The 22,809-nt window shown below is 32.0% G+C and overlaps 1 protein-coding gene across 1 annotated transcript in view; it reads right to left on the minus strand.

Moving 5' to 3' along the window:
* Positions 1-21,716, minus strand: part of ARHGAP25 (Rho GTPase-activating protein 25) — a 57,661-nt gene extending 35,945 nt beyond the window's left edge. Inside the window, exons 1-3 of the mRNA XM_051212114.1 lie at positions 21,631-21,716; positions 4,264-4,513; positions 97-258 (exon numbers count right to left, since the gene is read on the minus strand). Coding sequence (XP_051072252.1) covers positions 97-258; positions 4,264-4,513; positions 21,631-21,648 — 430 coding nt within the window. The 5' untranslated portion in view covers positions 21,649-21,716. The remainder of the gene's footprint in view (positions 1-96; positions 259-4,263; positions 4,514-21,630) is intronic.
* Positions 21,717-22,809: the final 1,093 nt, after the last annotated feature.

Here is a 22,809-nt window from a genome sequence, read left to right on the forward strand (position 1 = left end):
CCAAGTACCTTCTTTTAGATTATTTAGGAATTAGGTCGAAATTTACAGTTAAATAAATAAAATATAAAAAAATCATTTTAAAAATAAATAACTGACCACCACCGTAATGTAGGTATAAGACTTTTCGTATTGCTCTTAACCATAACTTTCTTTCACGTGGATTAGGGGCACAAAGTATAATCTGTTGGTATTGATTTTGGTGTTGTTGTTGTGAATGATCATTATGATGAGAATTGTTTTGTAGTGACGAAGAACCGTCTATTCCCACAGACAGATTACAATTCATGAAAGTGAAAAGGGTAAAGAATAAATAAAAAATTAATTCACTGTGATAGATTTTAAACTAAAAAAACTGTCTCCAATTACTTTATAGGATAATTTAAACATTTATTTACAATTTTACTGATAATTAGTAAAGAATATTCAATTAGTATTTACATTGAAGTATACTGGATCCTGGACTATATTCATATTTGCCAAAATATGATAAGCTAAGAAATGAAACCATCATTTCATGAAGAACTTCATACATATATGTTTATACTTCAAATTAGACCAAAAAAATTATAAATTAACAGAACAGATATTGCAAGATATTATTGGAATCTAATAAATAATATTTGATAATACTAATTCATCAAGTAACGCATGTATTCGTTGTTATGAAACAAAAAATTCGGTTTTCATTTACTTCGTTCAGCTATTGTCAAAATCAAAAAAACTGTTATTGATAAACAATGAGAACACATTACGCCGGGAATCGGATACAGGCGTCTAAATAATGAATGACAGCTGGAAGCAACTGGAAAGGATTACTCAGGACAGAGTTCGATGAGGAATCCTGGTAGGCGGCCTGTGCCCCTTCACGAGGGGTAACAGTCGCAAGTAAATAAGTAATATAACAGCCAAAATTTCCCTTCGAATGAAACATTGACTAAATACTGGTCAAATTAAGCATTTTGCTACTTAATGTTGATACCATTATCTAAATAATTAATCTTAAACTTTGATTCACAGTTTTAAAGGTAGATAAATGGAAAAGACTAGCCTAGTCAAAATGTGAGTTTTAGATTATAGCACGATATTATAAATTTATGGTGTATGCAGACAAATGAACGGGTAAATCGAGTTTTTTCACTGTTTCGCAAAGAATAATTTAACTCAATTGTGGTGTGTGCTACTGATGTCGACAGATATAAGTAGTATGTATCACCAATCGAAAGTGAAATACCTAGAGGCAGAAGGTTAAGAAAATCAAAGAAAAGAGAAGAAGTACAAAGAATGATTGGTGTGGAAACGAAGGAACAATAAAGTCTGAGACTATTGACTGATATCTTGCAAATGAAGTATTTACTGTATGGTTCTCAGATTTTACTAAGTTGTTCTGTCATTTTGTACTAAAATACATTCGATTGCCTCCACTTGTGTTCTCGTTCACTTCACAATGACTTAAAATTGATGAGTTGTGGGGAATCTACATAGTTTGCCTTCTTAAGTAGCTTGAGAAGAGTAAGATCAACGATTGGATAAGGATAATTTTAATTTGTCGTATTCCATTGAATTCATATCAGCTGCTTACAATTAATAGTAGGCTTAACATTGTATGAACCAAAACCTACCTAGCAGTCAAACTGACAGTCTTTTATTGAACAGCATGTTCAGTAGTTTAATCAAAGGTTAATGTATTACCACCTTTATCTGAGTAAATTTACCCGTACATGTTAAGTTGACCAAACAGAACGAAAGGCTTATCTTAGATTTAACGAATGCGTTTTAAAAATCCTTCATACAAGACAAATAAGGAAATCCATTAGCATAATTTTCAAATTTCTCTTTGACATAGATAATCAGATAGACATTATGAAATTTCTAAGGTAATTAAAATACAACTAAACCATATTTTTTTTCAACTACATTGAATCTATTGCCATCAATAGTCGGAGATAGGGTATGTGTTTTCCGTTCGGTATTATTTCACGTATTTGATCACACCACATTTCTAAACTCCTTTCGCTTGATTACACCGTTATAATATTTTCCAAATTTGTCCTAGTTCATTACTTTATTATTAATAAATTAATCTTCAATCACACTACCATTAGCTCTTATTCAATCATTACAATACATGATCACCTAATTCCAATCCTGTAGATTTTTGCTACTGTGTTCCAAAACGTGGTATTTCAAATGTTATACAAGTGTAATATTTTACAATTCCTCTTAACCTTAGTTGATCTTCACTAAGCCATCAGAATTTTAAGTACTCGTTCCAGGGATTAATTGTGACAATACAATAACATTACACAATACCAGAAGTGATTACTAGTTGTTCAAAAGTACAGCTATATATTAAAAGTTTGGATCATTTGCATCATTTATGTTATTTGTTGAACTATAATCACCGGTGCCTGCAGTGATTATATTTTTTATCCTTACGGCCTACTTATTTTGATTTTATCTAATTTTCATACCAATTCCCCCTGATCAGTTTATCATAAATATATATTGTAAAATAATCTGATGATTATCATATCAGCTTTGTTTTCTCATTACATTGCCCTTACAAAATATCTTAAATCACATTGTAAGAATAACTGAAAATGAACTAGAACTCTAAGGGTATTTTTTTAATCGGTAGAAATTATAAAACGTAAACGACCAGGCCCAGATTTAATGTTAACGCTCACGCCAGTTATTGATGTACAGACATTTTTAACAAGGACCACCGGACATATATTTTGTTACAGTATGATACTCCGTAGTGCGTAGCGACGACCCCACCAAGTATCGAACCCAGGACTATGATGCTTTATGGCTAGATTATTACTTATTTATTTGAACGCATAGATATTGGTACAAGAGGGCACCAAATACATATGCGCTACACAAATCTCATTTGACTTGTATGAGGGCTGTTATACTTCCCGGGTGCCCAAACCGAAGCTAGAGCTTAGCCTTTAAACCACTGGGCCGGCACCCACTGGTTTACATGTCCGACTTCAATCAATTCGTTACATTGCGCAACTACATTATGGTCCCAGTTATGTGTAATTGAACTTTATTCGTCACAACTTTCATTAGAACTCTGAGTGTCAACTGTCGAAATTAGTTACTAGTAAATACGTAGTTGTTGTTGGTGTGAGGGATTTGTGAAGATTTACATCATGGACTGGTCTTAGTTAAGCAACCACTGAAAATTACGAAGCACTAGACGGTTGTTTTTTTATGGGTTAATGACTGAATGGTAACACGAACAAACAGTCATGTTTTGCCTTGAACATATGTAATTTATATTTGTTTCACACATCAACCATATTCAGTGTTTACAAAAATTCATGTACATTGGTACATGATCAGTGAATTTAGTAAAAACATTTGTCAACCATTAAAGTTTCCTAATGTCAGTTTGTATTACATTATTGTTGTTTGTAGTGCTCACTGCTACCAGCATAGAATTTTCAGCTCATTGATTTTGCATCACACACAATACATATTTCTTTTTATCATTTCGATTATTTTAGCTTTTTTACGCAGTTTGTGCTTACATTAAGTTTAGGTGACAACTTATAAGATTATGAAATACTTATTGATAAGGAGACCTTATAGATCAAGAAATATCTGTCACTCAAAATAGCTATTACAGTAATGTAGTGTACTTGTAGTGAGCGACAAGGTCAAGTGGAGAAGACCAATCTATTAATTAATGAAAAATTACAGAGTGTTTTTCGGAAACCATACATTAAATACTTCATTTACACATCTTCCATCAACTATCTCTCAAACTTCATCGTTCTTTCATTCCTGTTGTCATAACAATTACTTTCTGTTTACATTCCTATTCTCTTCAATTCAATCTTCTCAATCTTCCGCTTCCAGGCACTCCACTTCTGATTGGTGTTACATATTATTTATGTCTGTCGACATAAGTAGCATGCACCACTTACTGTGTTTATTTATGATATTTGAAAATATTAATTAAAAAGTTCATTAATGTACGTTTCCTGTTAAACTCTTTCACCGGTAATGTATTTAACGATAGAATTTAATGACACTGATCTTAGTACCAGTCTAAACACTAACTCTATTTACAAATATAAATTCATCTTGTAGTTGGAACTTGAGAAGTATAAAATTTGTGTCCATCCCCTTCTTATCTAACACTTTTTGTTAGTCTATAATAATAATAATAATAATACAATGAATGAAAACAAAGACTTCGATTGAAAAAAAGCGACATGAAAACATAATAGTTAGGAGACTTACTAATTTTAAGTAGTAATAAGCATGATTTATCACCATTATATTCTAAATCACCAGTATCGGATTCTATTTGTGCGAAATCTAAGCAAAATTCACCCAGAAGTTTTTTTCGGTCAGTTCCAGTATAATAGTAAAGATGTGTATCTGTTAAAACATAATATCTTTCTTTCCAAATCTTTAGTTTTCCACCAAGTTTTTTTAACCATCCTTGGTACTTGTCAGGTGACTTTATGGTCTGTGAGTTAGCTTGTACCTATTGTATAAATGGTGAAATATGTTTATTTTAAATTCAGATTATCACACAACTTACGAATATGAAAATAAACAATTTCTAAGCAATTTAAAATTTTGATGATACTAAGCATCTTAGATTTTGAATACGACAGTCTAAAATAAAGTGAATCACTGGAAATTGGGCCAACAAAAATATACTAATCTACTGTTTACACAAGTGCGTATATAAATAGTCCTAGAGATTTTCTCAAACTTTTCAGTGCTTAAACTAACAAGACAGTGAACTTCTTATCATAAATTAAGATATGTCATACACACAGGAAGAAATTGCTTAATTATTAGGTACTACCGTGTTCAATACAAACGAGAACTCGGCATATGAAAGATCTATCCTATAACATTTTAAAAAACTCAATCTTGTTCCCTTTAAAGTACTCTTCGTTTGTGGATATGCACTAGTTATATCTTCGTTTCAATTATAAGAAGCATCTCTGAATATCCTTGGAGGCAAAGCTTACAGTTATCCCATCATTCCGCATTTTTATGTCTTTACATCGTCTTGAGATCACTTTCACATGATCATTTTCAGTTTCGAGAATATAAACACCATATAAGAGTTAAGTTTGGTGAGTGGTCAAAGTAACCTGAAGTAACAGTTATTTTACCTTAAATTTTATAGAACAAACTTTTAAACTCATATTACCTGTTTATTGGATAGAATAAAAGAAATTATAGCTCTCATTGACTAGAAGCTAAACAAAAACAAACAGCCAAGGTCAGACCATTTCAAAGTGGCAAATCTTTAAGAAAGGTTTGATTGATCGTTTACTTATTTTTATTTATGAATGACAACCTTTGTAGCATAATTCGCGAAATTTTTTCGAACAGAACATGTATACATAAATTTTTAATCAATCCTATTCAATCTCACAATACCCGTTTATTTAGTCAAGTAAAAAATAGTTGATCTGTTTACTAGTTAGTGTGAACATGCCTTTTGAATATCTGTGAAACTTTTTTAAACAGGAACACTTTTAAAAGGTTAATCAACCGATAATTCTAATATCATCATGAAATGAATCACGTCTGTCAGTGAAATGCAGCAGTTCTCCATTGTAATTTTTCCGAAGAAATATGTGTAGTAAATACCGAATAGCCAAAACATTTACAAGTAACTATTCAACAAACATACTAGTTATTCATTCTACCTGTGGGATGTATACTTGATTGGCATTATTCAACTATCTTTTATCTAATACATTGTGGTGTTAGCCCTCATTCACACTCTAAACCATATCTTCATTCTTTTTTTTGGCTACAACACATACTTCACTCTCTAATTTATGTTAATATGGAAAATAGAAAAATAATACTGTTTTTCATTTATTTGTACACAGGATAACGTAAACGCCACATTGTATCATTCAAAAAAGATTGCTTAACAATGTTCTATGTAGAACTAAAATCATACCCTGAATCGTAACGCCAGACACCAAAATTAATTTTCCTTGAGATTCTATTCATTGTTATACTACTTAATATTGGTACAAAATAAAAGAGTATCTACATTATTTTAGTTATAACATTGATGATTAGTTATCAGTGTCATTAACTTATCCAAGAGGATCTCTATCAACTTTTTTCAATTACAAGTTTCGTAACAAACAACATAAAGTTTCGGCAAAATATATATGGTAAAGGACATGTGGGTTTTGCCTAATATCCTTTCGGTAATTTATTACTTAGTTTGAGTTGACAAATTGTATGGAAATGTAAAAATCGGATAAATAGTTCAACTGATATTATTCATGCACAAATGTGTTTGATCATTGTACGCAATACAAGTAGGACAAGATTTACAAAATAAACCGAATTTAGATTTTACTTCTCGTGTTTTTTATAATTTGTGAACAATTAACAATATATAAGGAAATAAAATACATTTAATAGGGCTTGCATCTTCTTTTCGTTAATCTCAAAGACTACAGCTGACTAGTCTCTTTTGGTATATGTGCATCCTGAGAAGATAGTTGTCTTCATCTGCATTTGTTGATGTGTATGGGATAGAAGAGCCAGTTCATCTGTGAATTCCAAATCGTCTAGTTGCATGAAAGCTATCCATTGTACTCCGTGGTTCTCGTCAGATGTGGAGGTCATCATAATCCAGTCGACGACCAGAAGAAAGAGGAAGGGCGAGAGTAGGCAGCTTTGTCTGACTACGGTCCTTGCCTGGAATGAGTCTGACAGCTGTCTTCCATGCATGACTTTGCACCGTAGTTCGCCGTGTGGGTAGTGGCTAGCAGTGGAATATAAGACAGACGTTTTTCCTGTACGGAACTCGTCAGCTGATCAATCTCAGTCCTTGATATCAACAAAAGAAAGATATAAACATTACAAATAATAAACAATTTGTCCCACTGCATAAGCCAATGGCTATCTGAATTCAATAGTTCAGTTAATAACGTCTTGAGAGTTTGGAGTAAAACCGGCTGGGTTGGAATCTCGATGCAAACATCAACATTGGGATGCAGGTACGTCCAACTGACAAGTTCCAAACAGGATAAGATGCATATCCTGGATTTCAAGGGTAGCCGTTGTCAAAGTTCCAATATGCTTTTGTTATTGAACAATGAGGAAAGCACATTAAATTGAGAAAAATGGCATTCTAGAAATATCTTAAGTACATATAATTACGGAAATGAATGCATCAACGATAGATTATAAAGTTTTGAAAAGAAATATAAATCAATACTATTATTTTATTTAATGTTCAGCAAGTTCAAAGAATTACAGTGAGGATTAACAGCTAAAAAGAAAAGATAAGCAAATATTATTCACTATATATTTTTACAGTCATGAGCTGACTTTAAATCGGATTAGTTATGTCAGTTAATTTTTTCTATGTAAGGGAATAAATCTCTGGTATGCTATTAGTCGACTTACATTCATTCTGTAACATTTTAGCATTAGATACCCTATTTCAATCATTGCCTTCTCTTGAAATATGTTCTTCATTTTTATATATTCCATTATTTAGTACTATTGCAAAGTACAGATACTATGGTCAGTCAACTTTAATATCAGCTACTCTGTTGATACGTTTGTTCCGTTTTTGTGTGTTTAAGTTGAATCTATGATAAGCATAAACGACAAAAATCCTCCCATTATCAGACACGGGAAAAATTTAATAAAAAAGCATCTTGATTTTGATGTAATTCCTTTTTATCGGTAAAAATAAAGTTACAAATACGACTGAATATGATTTTTGACAGGGACTCACCCACTTTTGATCAGTCAGTGAGACTTATTTTATATTAAAAATTGTAGAATATTTTTTATCTCCTAGTTAATACATAACTTTGTATTGGGTTCTTCTCAGCTGTGCTCACACTATAAACTCAACATCTGTATTGTATGCTCTTGATTTTTAAAACTGAGTTACTGAGTAAAACACTAACTCGTCTTATTGTGAAACACTTGTTCTACTTTCTTTTTAATAAACAGATATTGTTAAATCGTTATTCAATTGTATGTCATTGTGTTATTAGAAAGAGATTATCTTTCTAAATATCACGTGTCAAATCGCTTTTTTCTTCAAATACTATGAACAGGGTATCTAAACAATAAGCTAAATGTGCAGATATATTTGTATAAATATAGTTTGATCGTGCATATTTTTACCTTTTCATTCACTGAAATAATCATTGTCTTGCTACTAGAAACCTTTTAAAAAGATGAATACGTAAAAAATAAACAACAGACATATATACAATCAATAAGAGAAGAGTTCACAAATTCCAAAACAATAAATTCCGAGAAAATGATGAAATAGGTGGACTCATTTATTTTAGTGTCCTATTTCTTTTTCTTTTCAAATAGAAAACAGTTGAAAAAAATGAAATTAGGACTTGAGAGGAATAAAAAATAATAATAATAATGATAAAATAATGGTTACTAATAGCTAAAATGTTTAATAATATTAAATGCCTATATACATACATGGAATTGAAGGTACATCTATAGTTTGCCATCTGTGAATATTGATTTTATCATCCGTAGAGTAGAAGAAACAAGGTTCACTACTATTAAGTTCAAGACTGGTTATGAACTAGACAATATATGCTTTTGAGAAATTAATAACTCATTTTTATGAAAATAGATGTAATGTGGCTAGCATTAAGATCCAGAAAGCAAGTTTCGTCCTATTCGAGACCCATCAACTGAGCATACCTGCATTCCAGGACAAACATTTACTCCGAGACTCAAACTTAGTACCGTTGGCCTCAAATACCATCGCGTTATCCACTTAACTACTGAGTTTAGATAGCCACTCACTGATGCAACAGTTATGAGTTTTAGTTCAATTTGAAATGGAATAGATCATCACGTTGCTGATATTTTTAAATGATAATCGATTAGTCTTATTTGGAACACGCCCATCCTGTGTTGATTGCCTCGACATACCCGTTAGGATACAAGTATAGAATGATATAGAATAGATGGGTCATCTAATCCATTTTCAATTGAATTAATAGATTTATATGTTACTTATGTCTTAGTGAAGATATAAAAAATGTTACTACTCTACACCTATTAATTCAAAGGTCTCAACAGTCCAGTATCTCGATACTTAATCAATGATGGCCGATTCATTGACGCTTTCAAAATAAAAAGCAAAGGACTACAACCTTATTGAACATTGCCGGAGCAACGGCTATTAAAACACTGAAATCCATCTTATACATTTAGAAAAAAATGAAATTTCATTACATCCTCATAAACTATTATTGTCATTAAGAATAATAGTAGTAGCAGTATTATTTACACTATATTAAGTGATATTTACTTAACTAATCATTTCATCCATTTCAAAACCACGTTTTCATTCGTTGGATATTTTCATTCACCTGAAACCTACGTAACCCATCTTATCGATTTCTGAACTTTAGATTATTACTATATAACTCCCTTTGTATTTTCTACATCTATCTCCAGAGTTTCTTATACTTGCACACACAATACTTCAGTGGTTCAGTCATCAGTGTTTATCATTTAATATTACGTTATATTACAATACGAATACGGTTGTACAGAACTGATGAAAGTTCATGAAGTAAAAATGAATTCATATTAATCTACATTCATTGTTGTTCTTACTTTATTAGAATTTATAAAAGTAATTGTATATAATCAACAATATGCAAATACAAAGACGTTTAGGATTACTCAAAGAAATATGTATTGTAATCAGTATTTAGGAAAATATCATCTTTTGTATGTTTGAAAGCCTATATAAAAATGCAACGATGTAGATCAGATTGCAAATACTTAAAATGAAGATTTCTTTCAGTTAAGTTAAAACAATAAATGCTAATGGATGGAATATGATGTAATAATAAGCTTAAGACAGATGAATGTATTTGTACCGCTAAAATTGTATACAGAATTATCACAATCTAATTACTTTATAAAAATTTGATTGAGGTCATGGACCGATTGGCGTTAGACCACCATTGAAAACCTGGAAGCACTGGACGGCCGTTTCGTCATATTGTGGGACTCCTCAGCAGTGCGCATCCACGATCCCGCTCATGAGATTCGCACCCAGGGCCTTCAGTCTCGCGCGCGAACGCTTAACCTACTGGACCACTGAGCCGGCCGGCATCCAATGGTGTTAATGTCTAATCTCAACCAATCCACGAAGTTGCGCGACCATCTTCCATTGTACTGAGGTAGACACCTGTTTCTACCCGATCGTCCAGTGCTTCCAAGTTTTCACTGGTGGTCTAACGTCAATCGGTTCACGATCTCAATCAAGAACTTAACAATCTACACAATCCCTAACCTAATACTTTATAAATTACTTGGAGTTCATAGGTGCCTTTGATTGAGCTACATTATACAAAGTGTTAACATTGAAACTAAATGTTGTCCTTCAAGAACTCTTTGAAGTTGCTTATTGAACTTACTACTTATTAATCAAATATTCATATTTATACCATAAGAATTTCCATAAACCTTATTGAGTTCACTTCAAAAACTTATTGAAAAACTTTTTAAATACATTTAAGATTTTTTTTTAATGAATGACATAAAATGTTGTCTTCTCTTACATTTTCAGAATAATTTTAATCTCAAATGTCTGTTATAAATGATTAACTGTATACAAAATTTGCAAGAAAATAAATCCATTATTTTCAATTAACTTTAGACTTCACTAATTTGTGATAAATATATTAGGAAAAATACAACAAATATATGTAGACTGAATTTCTTCAATGATACTGTAATTTAAATAATCCAATATTTCATTGTTAAACTTGTTTAAAAAGTTATTGTTGTTTTTTTTCGAAGTCAATTTTTTGTTTTTCAAATGTCCATGAATAAAATGTTATACCCTTCCTTTTTATATTAAAACTGAATAGATTATCTTGGAAAGTATCCTTGCTTCGTTGACATTAGGCAAAATGTTTATAAGAAATATCTTCTATCCAAAGTGAAAAATTGTGCTACAATTTTTAGAAAAACATTCTCATTGTTTGACAAGTGTGTTTTTTTTTTTTGTTTTCACTAAGTATAACTGATGTATTGACAATGTACAAAAACTGAATGGTGTATTTTGCAAGTTAGACTTTAAAGAATCTTATAACAAAAACACGTTTAAAGTTTTATTGCCTCGGATAATTTCTCTGTTATTATGTATTGTATCTCTTATAGATACATGAACAAAATCAAGTATTCCTTTCGGTTGAAGTACAATGTGCCACATAAATCTTATCTAGTTTATAGTCCATAGTTAACACAAAATAATCAAAGTTTAAGATGTTGTTTATGACAATTTTATTATGAATTATTGTTTGTGTTACAGTTGGTTAGTCAAATGTTTTTTGAATAACATTATCTCGTAACATTAATTTTAATGAAGGAAATAATTATAAAATTATCGTAATATATTTTGATTCAATCACAATAAAATAGTGTAACAAATGGATAACTTAAGTTGTTTGGTAATAAGTATGTAATAATATGTGATTACTTTCATACATCCGGCCTTAAAATTTTATATAAAAATGTGTTGATAAGAATTCGATAAATTTACGTATCCTTTTTAAATGACATAGCTTTACACTGATTCAACATTAAGCTTAATTATATTATCCTCAAAATGGAATAATTTTTATTCTCTATATATTCCCCACAGACTGAATCAAGTGGAGATTTACATGAAGTGGTATTTCATTTGTATTCTATATATTATATTTCAGTATAAACATTTGTAGTACAAACCATACATTAAAACTATACAGGTTGTAATAAGTGATTCATAACATCTTATCACATCTTATTCATAGGTCACAATAAAATTTCGTTTGTTATTTTCACTCTGTGAACACTTGAATAAAGTAAATGAATTAATTTGTAAAAGGTTCTATCTTGTCTAAATTCTTTAATTAGAATTAGTAATAAACATGTGTGCATTCCGATTAACCCTGATTTTTAAGAATACCAGTAAGAATATACCGTCTGGTTATAAGGGTTCTTAGTTGTTTACTTAACACTCCACTGTGTTTATCTTACTGTGAATGAATAGTCATAAGTGCACTTCTAATTGGTATCTGTACAATTTCTTTTAATAGTCTTAGCATTCAAAAATATGAAATATCGAAACAATGTTTATTTTTTAAAGAATCCAAGCTGGGCTGAATCCTTACTATATATCAATACCATGACCTCGCTGATATTATCTATTAGAATAAAGCCGTTGAATCAGCCTGAAACTGATTTCCTCAACCTTAAATTTGAACCTATTGTCTGCCACCAAAACACAATCCTGTACAAAGGTGTGAAACTTTCAGAAATTGAAGATGACAATCTGTATCGTTTGACAGCAGAAGCACCGACGGTACGACAGTAGTCAGAAAACCTTTTAGGTTAATGACCAAAACTAATAACTTTCCAGTATAATTTCATACATTTTGTTGCCTTTATTATCTTGAACAGAATAAACGAAAAAATTGAGCAGGACAACGTGAATTCATTTTACTTCGCAGGGTTCTCATCAGCCGTTTACAACCTATCATATTTAACGGTCAAAATTATTGTAAAGTTTGCATACTTATAACAGTAAAAATAAGTATATACAATCATGATGGAGTAATGAGAATGAAAACATATAAACGGCCGATGAGAACCTTACCAAATAAAATGAATTCATGTTATTCTACCCAATTCTTTGTTCTTCCTCTACTCCCGAATAATGTTCGTTTGCTTCATACTGAACATTATTTTGTCGCATTCCATAAACTTATAGTGAGAAATTATAATAAAAATTCTCTTTCACAAATGTTCGATAACATTTTTACAGATAATTAGTTAAGAATAATAAGATTTAAAAAAGTACATGATGTTTTTAATCATCTTTAAAATGTTATTTTACATGGAGAAATTTCCTCAGAGATTCAGTGGGCTCAATTTAAGTACTGAAATTATACTTGCGATTTGTTTATTCCATTCGTTAAATGTTACGTGGATATGACCTGGATTTAACTAAACCAAATTTTCAATTCTTTATTAGTTGTCTACGACCATTATACTGTGTTGTAAATACCATTTCATCTTAACTAAATTTTTAGTGTATTTAAAGACGATACTAATTGACTAAGAACTCTTTACTATCCCAATCAAGAATCTTTTTTTAAAAAATGGAAAAATTATGCACAAAATTAAGACGACTGCAGAAACAGTATGAAAGATATAATTTTAAGGTAAGATCTCTTCCATAGGAAGTTTCTATTCCTAATAGGCAACTAAACTAAATGATTATTCTTTTTTCCTAAGAGATCTTAGATGACCTGATTAAACACATAAATCCGATTCTTGGTAATTTAAATGAGCGAATTTTGTTAACATGTTTTATAATCACCTATATTCTACTCACATCTATTTCACAAATCAGTATGTTCATATGTTTAACCTATGATCTTTAAACTCACGTGAACACACTTCAAATTCTAATCTTGAAATGTCAATACAAATTTTAGCGTGCTCTTTAAATAAACTTAGAATAATTAAATTGTCGTACTTCTAGAAGAAGTCACTACAGTCTGTCAGAGTTTGCATTTTTCTCTTGTCAAGGTCAAGGACTGTTTTGTTTGGTCTTGATACTATCATTTAGCTATAAGCTTTAATAAATTTGGATTACCACTAGCAGTTAAATCCAGGATATGTGTTTCGTTCTGTTTGGGACTTATGAGATAAATGTACTTGTACTCCGTTGTTGATGTTCACACTGAGACTAAAACCCAGTTCCTTTCTCTTTAAACGCTAGTCAGTTATTAGCTAAGTTACTGAGTCCAGATAACCAATCACAGTGGAAACATCAACACTAGGATGCCAGTACATCCAGCTAACAAGCTTTAAAAGGAACAGAAGGAGCTTACTGAACTCCAACTTTACTAAACCCATATGATGGTTTGAATTTATCGTTATCTAAGTTTAGATTCTATTTAATATGATATCAACTTTTCAAAAATTTTCATTAAAGCTAGATTAAATTTCAGTGATATAATTTACGTAAAACTTCATTATTATATGTGACTAGTAAGTTTTGAAATATTTCATATTCAAACGGTCTTTTTCTCGTGTTTACTCTTTTATAAATTCATGTACCTTAGGTAAATAGTTAGCATATAATTAAAGAATAGGTAAGCGGATATCCTCCCTTTCAAATGTCTTCCGCACCTATATCTATGGTCTATGCTAGCTTAAAATAACTGAACAAATCCATATCTTGAGGAGCTTAATTTTAAGATAGATTTGTATTTATACAGATCGATAAAAACTTTATTATGTATCAAATAATCACTAACTTCTATTTATGTAGTGCCATAATGCAGATAAATTGTCATCAGTATAACCAGTGATATTCAGTATTATTGAGTTATCTCTAATTTGTGAATAGTATTTTCTAATGATTTAATTTTTAATCATAAGGTGAATTCGACCTAGTTATTATTCACACTTATATTACACTTCAAAAACCTTATTTGGCTTTTACCAACTTACGTCACCTATGGCGAAGGCGAAATATCCGTCTATCGATTAACGGACGAGTATACTGAGCGGCAGTTCGATTGGTTCCACTCTACGGCTGCGAAACGTGGGCATTCAGAGTAGAAGATACTGGTAAACTATTAGTATTTGATCACAGATACCTTACAAATATTGCCCGCATCTTCTGGGATCACCGGGTAAGTAATAGCGAGGTTAGACGCAGGGTATTAGGGAACGATGGTAAGTCAGTTGATGAGGTTGTGAATCTTCATCGACTGAGATGGTTGGGCCACGTGTTACGTATGCCTGAACATCGATTACCACGACGCTCAATGCTGACTAGTGTTGGGGATGATTGGAAGAAAGTTAGGGGCGGCCAAACCAAAACGTGGCATCAGTCCTTGAAGTTACTTACTTCTAATCTTACCCATGTTGGTAGATGCAGAATACTCGGTTGGGCTCCACGCGACTATCGTAACCAGTAATTGGAGACTCTGGGTGGTATGGCTCAGAATCGATTACAATGGCGTAGGTGTATACGCTCTTTGTCTTCCCTTAAACTATGAGATTAAAATTATTTCACATCTTCCTTTCTACGAACTGATTCTTTATTTCTGCACTTTATCCTTATTGCAATCCTTCTTTTATATATTACTACCATTGAATTAACTGCTTCTATGAATCCAGTGTTCGTCTTGTTGTGCTAATGAGGTGTGGCAACTTGGACCGATGCATGTATGTGCCTGGTCCTACGTTGTAACTGACTGACTACACTTCGATTGCATCTACAGAATATTAACAGTTAGCGTACGGCTTTTTGGAATATATCAGTATTAGTGTTACTATGAAATATATCCAAATGTTTGACAAATGATAGATGATGTAAATTTATTTCTCCGACTTAATTCCAAGTAATCGAGTTATACAAATTATTCTGTCATTTTGTCTATTATCTTACAGTAGATGGTAGCTGGTGGTCGAGTCATAATCGTGGAGACTGACACAAACATGCGTTGACTGGAGTTGTGATACCACATTACCAAAACGAGACAAAAATACCAAAGTTGATAGCAAAAGAAAATAAAATAACCTAGTAACAACGTTCAGAAGAAAAGCTGAGAGTATGTTTCGACATGACATACTGAAAAAGTATCCATGAAGGAATATGGGAACTCAAGATCTAAAAAGAAGTAAGAAGTAACTGTATCTACTTACTATGACCGATTCTAGTTGTCTGTTAGATGTAAATATTTCTGGGTATATAATTGAATTTTTTCATTTCCTTATGACCATTATTATCCTGTATTTCTTCCTTATACAAAAATCCAATAACAACTGTCAATCAATAAATTTCTCCCTTTTTTCTTAAAAGTTAATCGAGTAATTTTTGGAAATTGTAGAACTAACAACTAATATGATCCGATCAGTCAATTTAAAAACTGAATTTAAAAAATGAAAAGACGAAATCATAAAAGTACTCGTAAAGAAATCGACTTCACTGAATGAATAAATTTAAAGTTATTCAAATAAAAGTGACTTCAGCTATCGAACCACCAATTGTCCACCACTATTTATCACCGCTCTAGTGGCCGAATTTTCTAGCTATAAGGAACGTACGATGTGGTGGCAATAGTTTTACAAAAATTTACAGAGAGAATCCATTTTTACAAAGTTAGCGAGTAATTATTTAAAAGCTTATTTAGCTAAACAGAGATCTAAATAAGGACTTACTTAAGTATAAGGGAGTTAATTTAGAAATCACGCCACATTATGGAGTTGTAGAAACCTCTTTCCCCATGTTCTATGATTCTTTTGAGTTGCCTATTTGTTATCATTTACAGAATCAATTCTAGGACCTTAAAAGTGTCCTATGAGTGTATTAGTTTTCAAACCATGAAGTCGGATTTTGATGACTGACATCAGAAACGTCTGTTAATTTGTGATAAAGTACAGTTCATCCCCTTAGTACAGAAACTGTTGTGAAAAACTAGAGATGGAGAAACCCTTATTCGATAAATGCTTTTTGACTGTTTATAGATATGTAAATATAAATGTCGTGCTAAAAACCGTGATGACGGGACTAAGCAAACTTTATTCCTTCAAACAAAATGCATTTCTACCAAGACAATATACGAGATAATGATTTATTATATTCTCAAAACCAAGAAACTTGTAATCGACCAAATGCATCGATCTTCTAGTGAAATAAACTATTTATAACAGCAGTCAAATGTATCATATTATGAATTGGTTTTTTTACAAAAGTAATGGGGACTATAATCGAATGTATTAATAACAAAGCTTGAATGATAGCGTCTTTATTTTAAAATATAACCAGTCTTAATATACATGCACTGACAAGTGCACATCTATCTTAAAATAATTTCTGTAGTAACTTACAATAAGATTTCTCTTTGTTATCTAATTCGATTAAAAGTATTGATAAAGAATAAACCCATCTAGGAACTTCTATAGGTGGCCTATTTAAAACATAATATCTAGTTTGACCTAAATTTATACAAAATGTGAATGAAATTAATATTTTGTAGAGAGATACATGAAGTTTTAAGGGTAAGATTTTAGAAAGAGCAATCTTCATAAACGATTTGAAATAAATTTGTGACTATATTAAAAGAGATATCAAAAAACTCTATTAATTATTGAGCATCTGTTTGTACTCTTGAACCATTATTTTTTAGTGTACCTATGCGATCTGATTGCATAATATTTATGATTATGTACTGATGTTGTTGATCATATATCTAAAACACATGGTAACAAATAAATGAAAATTTATGTTCATTTAACGGTTGTAGATCAAAATTTAAATTAACAATTTTTAAACTTTGTAAATGATGAGATCAAATATAACCATATCAATTTATTTACCATAAAACTTAATTTTTATAGAGACATTTTCGAAAGACATAATGACTATTTGAATACGAGGGAAACTTCATTAAACTTTCACAGTAAAATACTCCATGACAGTAATTCATAGACCAATTAGTAATATGTAGAAAGTAAGAAGTGCATCACATACTATTTTCATAAATGGTAAATGATAGTTTTGAACATGTACTTTAATTTATAACATTTTATGCAATTAATCTATATTGTTGCTAAGCGAAGGACGTTATATTTGAGTAAAGTATTTTAGTTGATTAAATGACCTGACTTTATAAGCGGAGTTATACAAGAGATTAATAATCAGCAAACTAAGCAAAAGTATTTTGTACTCTTCGTTTCCTTTTTAAACAAGGAATATAAGTATGATGAATGTCATAAAATTATATCGTGTCAAGTCAAGAAGTGTTATTTCTATGAGTTCTTTTGAGGTGTGAGAACAAATTGTGAGATAAAATTGGATAATTTAGATTTATTTCTACTTATTTTCTCTTGTGTGTTCTTATTATTGGAGTCTTGGATAAATCAACTGTGATCGCATCTATAAGCGGAAAAATGATAATCTATCCGTGGAATAGTTTTCCTTGATACTCATTTTTAATAAATGAACTAAAATTCTACCACTTATATTCTTGCCTAACCAAAATTTATTCAAAGAAAATGTGAATTGGAAACAAATAAAATCCCATTGTGTTTTTATTATCAAATCAACATTGAGATGCAACTTTTTGAGCGAGATCTCTATTTTCTGACGCTTTTCATAATAGCGAGTGATAGCTAATGGTTTTAAATAGAATCTTAACTGTTTAGCACAATTTTCTCGGTCATTATTTTGTTTCAATATCAGTTCAGTGTGAAAATAAATGACAACTACACTAATAAACTAAGATGGTGATACAAAATATAATCAAGAAGTCACGTGTGAAGTAATCAATCACCAAATTAAAAAGTTCAGATTAATCTTCTCAAAACTATTTAATAGAAGTGATCAGTAGAGATTGAAGTTAACTTAAATAAAAAAATTTTCATTAAAGTGTATCTTAATTTCTGTTAAAATTACTATCATATGATAACTCAGTTTTACAAATAATAGACGTTCTCCCGAGTAACGATTAACTTCGGTGATATCACCTATAAATCTAAGTGTGTCATGGTTTTTATGGGGCTCAACTATTATCAGGCCATTGTATTTCCCATTGAAGGGCTTTATATTCTAGAACAAACATGTTTCAGAATTTAAACACAACAAATCTATCGAGCGCCTATTGAATGAGATTCATTTTTGTTATGTTGGTACAAGGCTCCAGAAACATAAAATGAGAAGTTTTACGAAAAGAAATATTTCAAGTCGACAAAAGGTGTACCAGTATACAAAATGTCACTAAATATGCATACAATATCTCCCTGTGGGGTCACTATGTTAAACAGATAAAGTTGAGTGAATGAATGGTAAATTTTAACTTTCAAGTACAACTTCGCTTCATTATGTCAACTTCAAATGAATACCGATCCTTTATCCTATATATACGTATGTGTTTAATTTAACCACGTGATATGTTTGTAACATCACTTACGCCTATTGATTTATTATTTACTATAACGTACTTTCCCGGCTGACATAAGGGTAGTTTGATGAAGGACGGGGGGACCACATCTTAACCAGACATAAATCAATGTGGTTAAATCTGCTAACTCTTGTCATTTCGAGAAATGCAAACTTCTAGCGCAAAGCAGAAGTGGAACAGATGTGAAACAGGGTCTAGAGGAGCAACTGTATGCTCTATTTACCTTGCTCTGATTTTCGGGAGTTATCATTAACTCATACTTTATCCAATCCCATCCTTAAGTTTCAAACAAACAATTCCTATGTTCATATTTCCATTCGATTGAATACTTTTTGTTTTCTCTGCTGTTTATTTTCCCTGGTGGTTATTTGAGGAGTAACAGCTTGGATTAACGCATACCTGTACCAGGTTCTACTTTGTTCATGAATAAATAACTGATCACGTCTAAGCTATCTATAGTGGGACAAATAAATATTGTGTGTAATATCCGGGGAAAATGTCGTAAATCCGTGTTGTTTTATGAATTATTATCCCTCAACATTCTATCTGTAACCATAACGATACGGTATTTCAAACAGATATGATGACGATTGATTAATATAAAATTGTCTGGTTTCGTTGACGTGATGGTGTACGACCTGAACCGAAGTTTCATAGATTGAAAGTTTAGCTTACCAATATCTAATCGACATTCAAGCATTAGTAAACATATACTGTAGTGAACTTTCTCCTCAACTACTGGAATTATATATTGTGTTGTCACTTCATCGTGAGCCACGTGTTACGTATGCCTGAACATCGATTACCACGACGCTCAATGCTGACTAGTGTTGGGGATGATTGGAAGAAAGTTAGGGGCGGCCAAACCAAAACGTGGCATCAGTCCTTGAAGTTACTTACTTCTAATCTTACCCATGTTGGTAGATGCAGAATACTCGGTTGGGCTCCACGCGACTATCGTAACCAGTAATTGGAGACTCTGGGTGGTATGGCTCAGAATCGATTACAATGGCGTAGGTGTATACGCTCTTTGTCTTCCCTTAAACTATGAGATTAAAATTATCTCATATCTTTCTCGTTATGAATTAATTCCTTCTGCTTGTATCATATCCTTATATTTGATCGTTTTTTACATATATTACTACCATTGAAGTAGCCGCTTCTATGAATTTGGTATTCATCTTGTTGTGTTAATGCGGTATGGCAGCCGATGCATATATTTGCCTGTCCTCACGTTTTAAATGACCAACCGACTGAAGGTGATAACTAAGTCATCAGTGAAAACGACATACATCAGACAGATAAAGTCTATATTATATATCTCGTTACTCCAACCGTAACTGTATTGAAGAGTTTCAATTCCATGTTTTCCTCAACTACATCAACCATATCTACCAGGAATATGGAGTTTGTACATTAAAAGAACGATTATCGTTTCAGACCAACTCACAGAATGAACGTGAAATATAAACAATTCTTGGTGTAAAACGACGACTACAGGAAGATATAGATGTACCTGGTTATAAGATTCTAGTGTTAACGTTATGACTTTAATTTCCTCCCACTTAAACTGAGTTATTCTCATGGACGTTTTCAAACAGCGAAATGTCTGCATAGCAAGGAATTTACATTTATACAATGCAACTACGTGATCTTAATAACTATTATCACATGATAAATACTGGATTTTAACTCCTTGTCAATAATTTTTACCTCAGAAACTGTAATTGTATTATTTTAATCCACTGTAACACAGGTAGTTCGAAATTATGAGCCATTTTTATGTTTATGATTTGTACTTTTTATGTCATTTACATTATCATCCCCACGTTAGGAAGAAAAAACTATAATGACCAATTAGCACAGTAGCTCTCAAACAGCTAAAACTTTCTAGAAGACCCAGATAAAAAGATAACAAATTCAAGAGTTAACATAAAATCGCTTTTCTGTCCACAAAAACAACAAACTGTGATTCATGGATAATAAAAAATGTTTACGAGTACAACAGATTATTATGTTAATTCATGAAAACAATGTAGTTTCAATTCGATTTGCTCAGAAAGATGCAGTTTTCTTCATAACCAGTTTACCTACAGCTGAAAACTTCGGTTAATCCTATAATTTTCGTGAAAGGTTTACTAATACAGTTATAAGGACGAATTTTTCCAGAAAATGAGTCTTTCACAAATAGTCCTTGTAAATACGTATTTATTACGACTTGAAAATCAGAACTTTTCGACGAGATGTCGAGACTAGCAGTCATGACCAAAATATATCTGCGTGTCTAGCATACCAAAAAGTAACAAATTTATTCGAAGAGAAACCTTCTAATCTGGAGTCAGACGGGTCAAGGAATCTCATTCGATAGAAAACGAACTCGAGGGAAGCGCCTGTGTGATATAAAAGGACTTTTAATACACTATAAATATATCCAAGTTTTTCGTAAGAAAACCAACAGAAATATAAACTCCAAACAATATAACTAAATCATTAACAAATGAACAATTGGTTTACTAGTCATCATTACCATTTGAATAGGTCAACCAAAACGTCTGAAAGATAGCTGCTCGAATTGAGATATAAACCCAAAAGTTAAAATAGATTAACTTACGTATGAGATTGGCTTCATTGAATAAAAATTCTACATCTCGATGAGCCAGTGAAAATAGCCAAACATTTCAAATATGTAATTTGTACTCTTGCGTAGTAAAACAAGCCACTGTGGAGGCAAATAAATCCCAAAATAAATAGCTCTAAGTTTTCGACATTGGATGCTGACCATATGTTTTAGTGGACTCATCTAGCTGAAGGCTCTCGGTCATGCATCCGCACCAGATCACGTGTGGTAACGCCATGCTCAACATCAACCGCAACCGCTAGCCAGATTAGATCAGAGAATTCCGATATATTGGTCATCGCCAAATATACTCTTCCGATCTCCTCGACTCTGTCTTTTGATTTCTCTGGGTGGGAACGAAATATATTAGAAGGTGTTACTGGTTTAGGCGTTGTCAAACACTGAATACCTGGGACATTATCATTGGTGAGACCGGCGTGATCTGGTACACCTAATTGTAACTGTGAGTCTGTTCCTTTTTGGGATTTTTATATATCATTGCCTTATTTTTTTATTTTTTTGAAACATTGTGATCTTTTTTCGTGTTTTTTTTCTTGGATATATATACATATTTTCCCCTCGTTCATTATCGTACTTCATACTTCATCATGACTGAACAGACACCTAAAGTACTCAAGCTTAAGACTTTGTCCCCGCCTTCGTTTCAACTGATGCCTTTCTGGCCCGACAACATCGAAGCCTGGTTTTGCTACGCAGAAGCCGACTTCTCCGAGCACGGCGTGATCGACACACGTGCACAATTCCTCGCAGTAGTCAAGGCACTACCGCGCGAATTCAACAGGTACGTAACACCTAGTATGTTTACTAGTGATGTTTCCGATCCTTACGAAATCTTAAAACGCTCGATTCTTAAACGAGGAGACCTAACCGATCGACAAAGGTTAGATCAACTCTTCAATAACATCGACCTGCAACACGGTTCTGCGACGGACATGTTGCAACGGATGAGAGAGGTAATAGGCCCAAGAACTTTCGACGAAGGTCTATTCAAACAACTCTTCTTGTCAAAACTTCCCCAACAGGTGCAAGCAGTTCTGGTCTCGTTCCAGAACAACGCCATAGACGAGCTAGCTGCATCTGCTGACCGCATTTTAGAAATTACGAAACCTTCTACTACCGAGGTATTTTCAGTCAAAGAAAAACCTCAAACGA

This window comes from Schistosoma haematobium, chromosome ZW, assembly GCF_000699445.3.
Source record: "Schistosoma haematobium chromosome ZW, whole genome shotgun sequence".
In the NCBI taxonomy this organism is placed as follows: domain Eukaryota; kingdom Metazoa; phylum Platyhelminthes; class Trematoda; order Strigeidida; family Schistosomatidae; genus Schistosoma; species Schistosoma haematobium.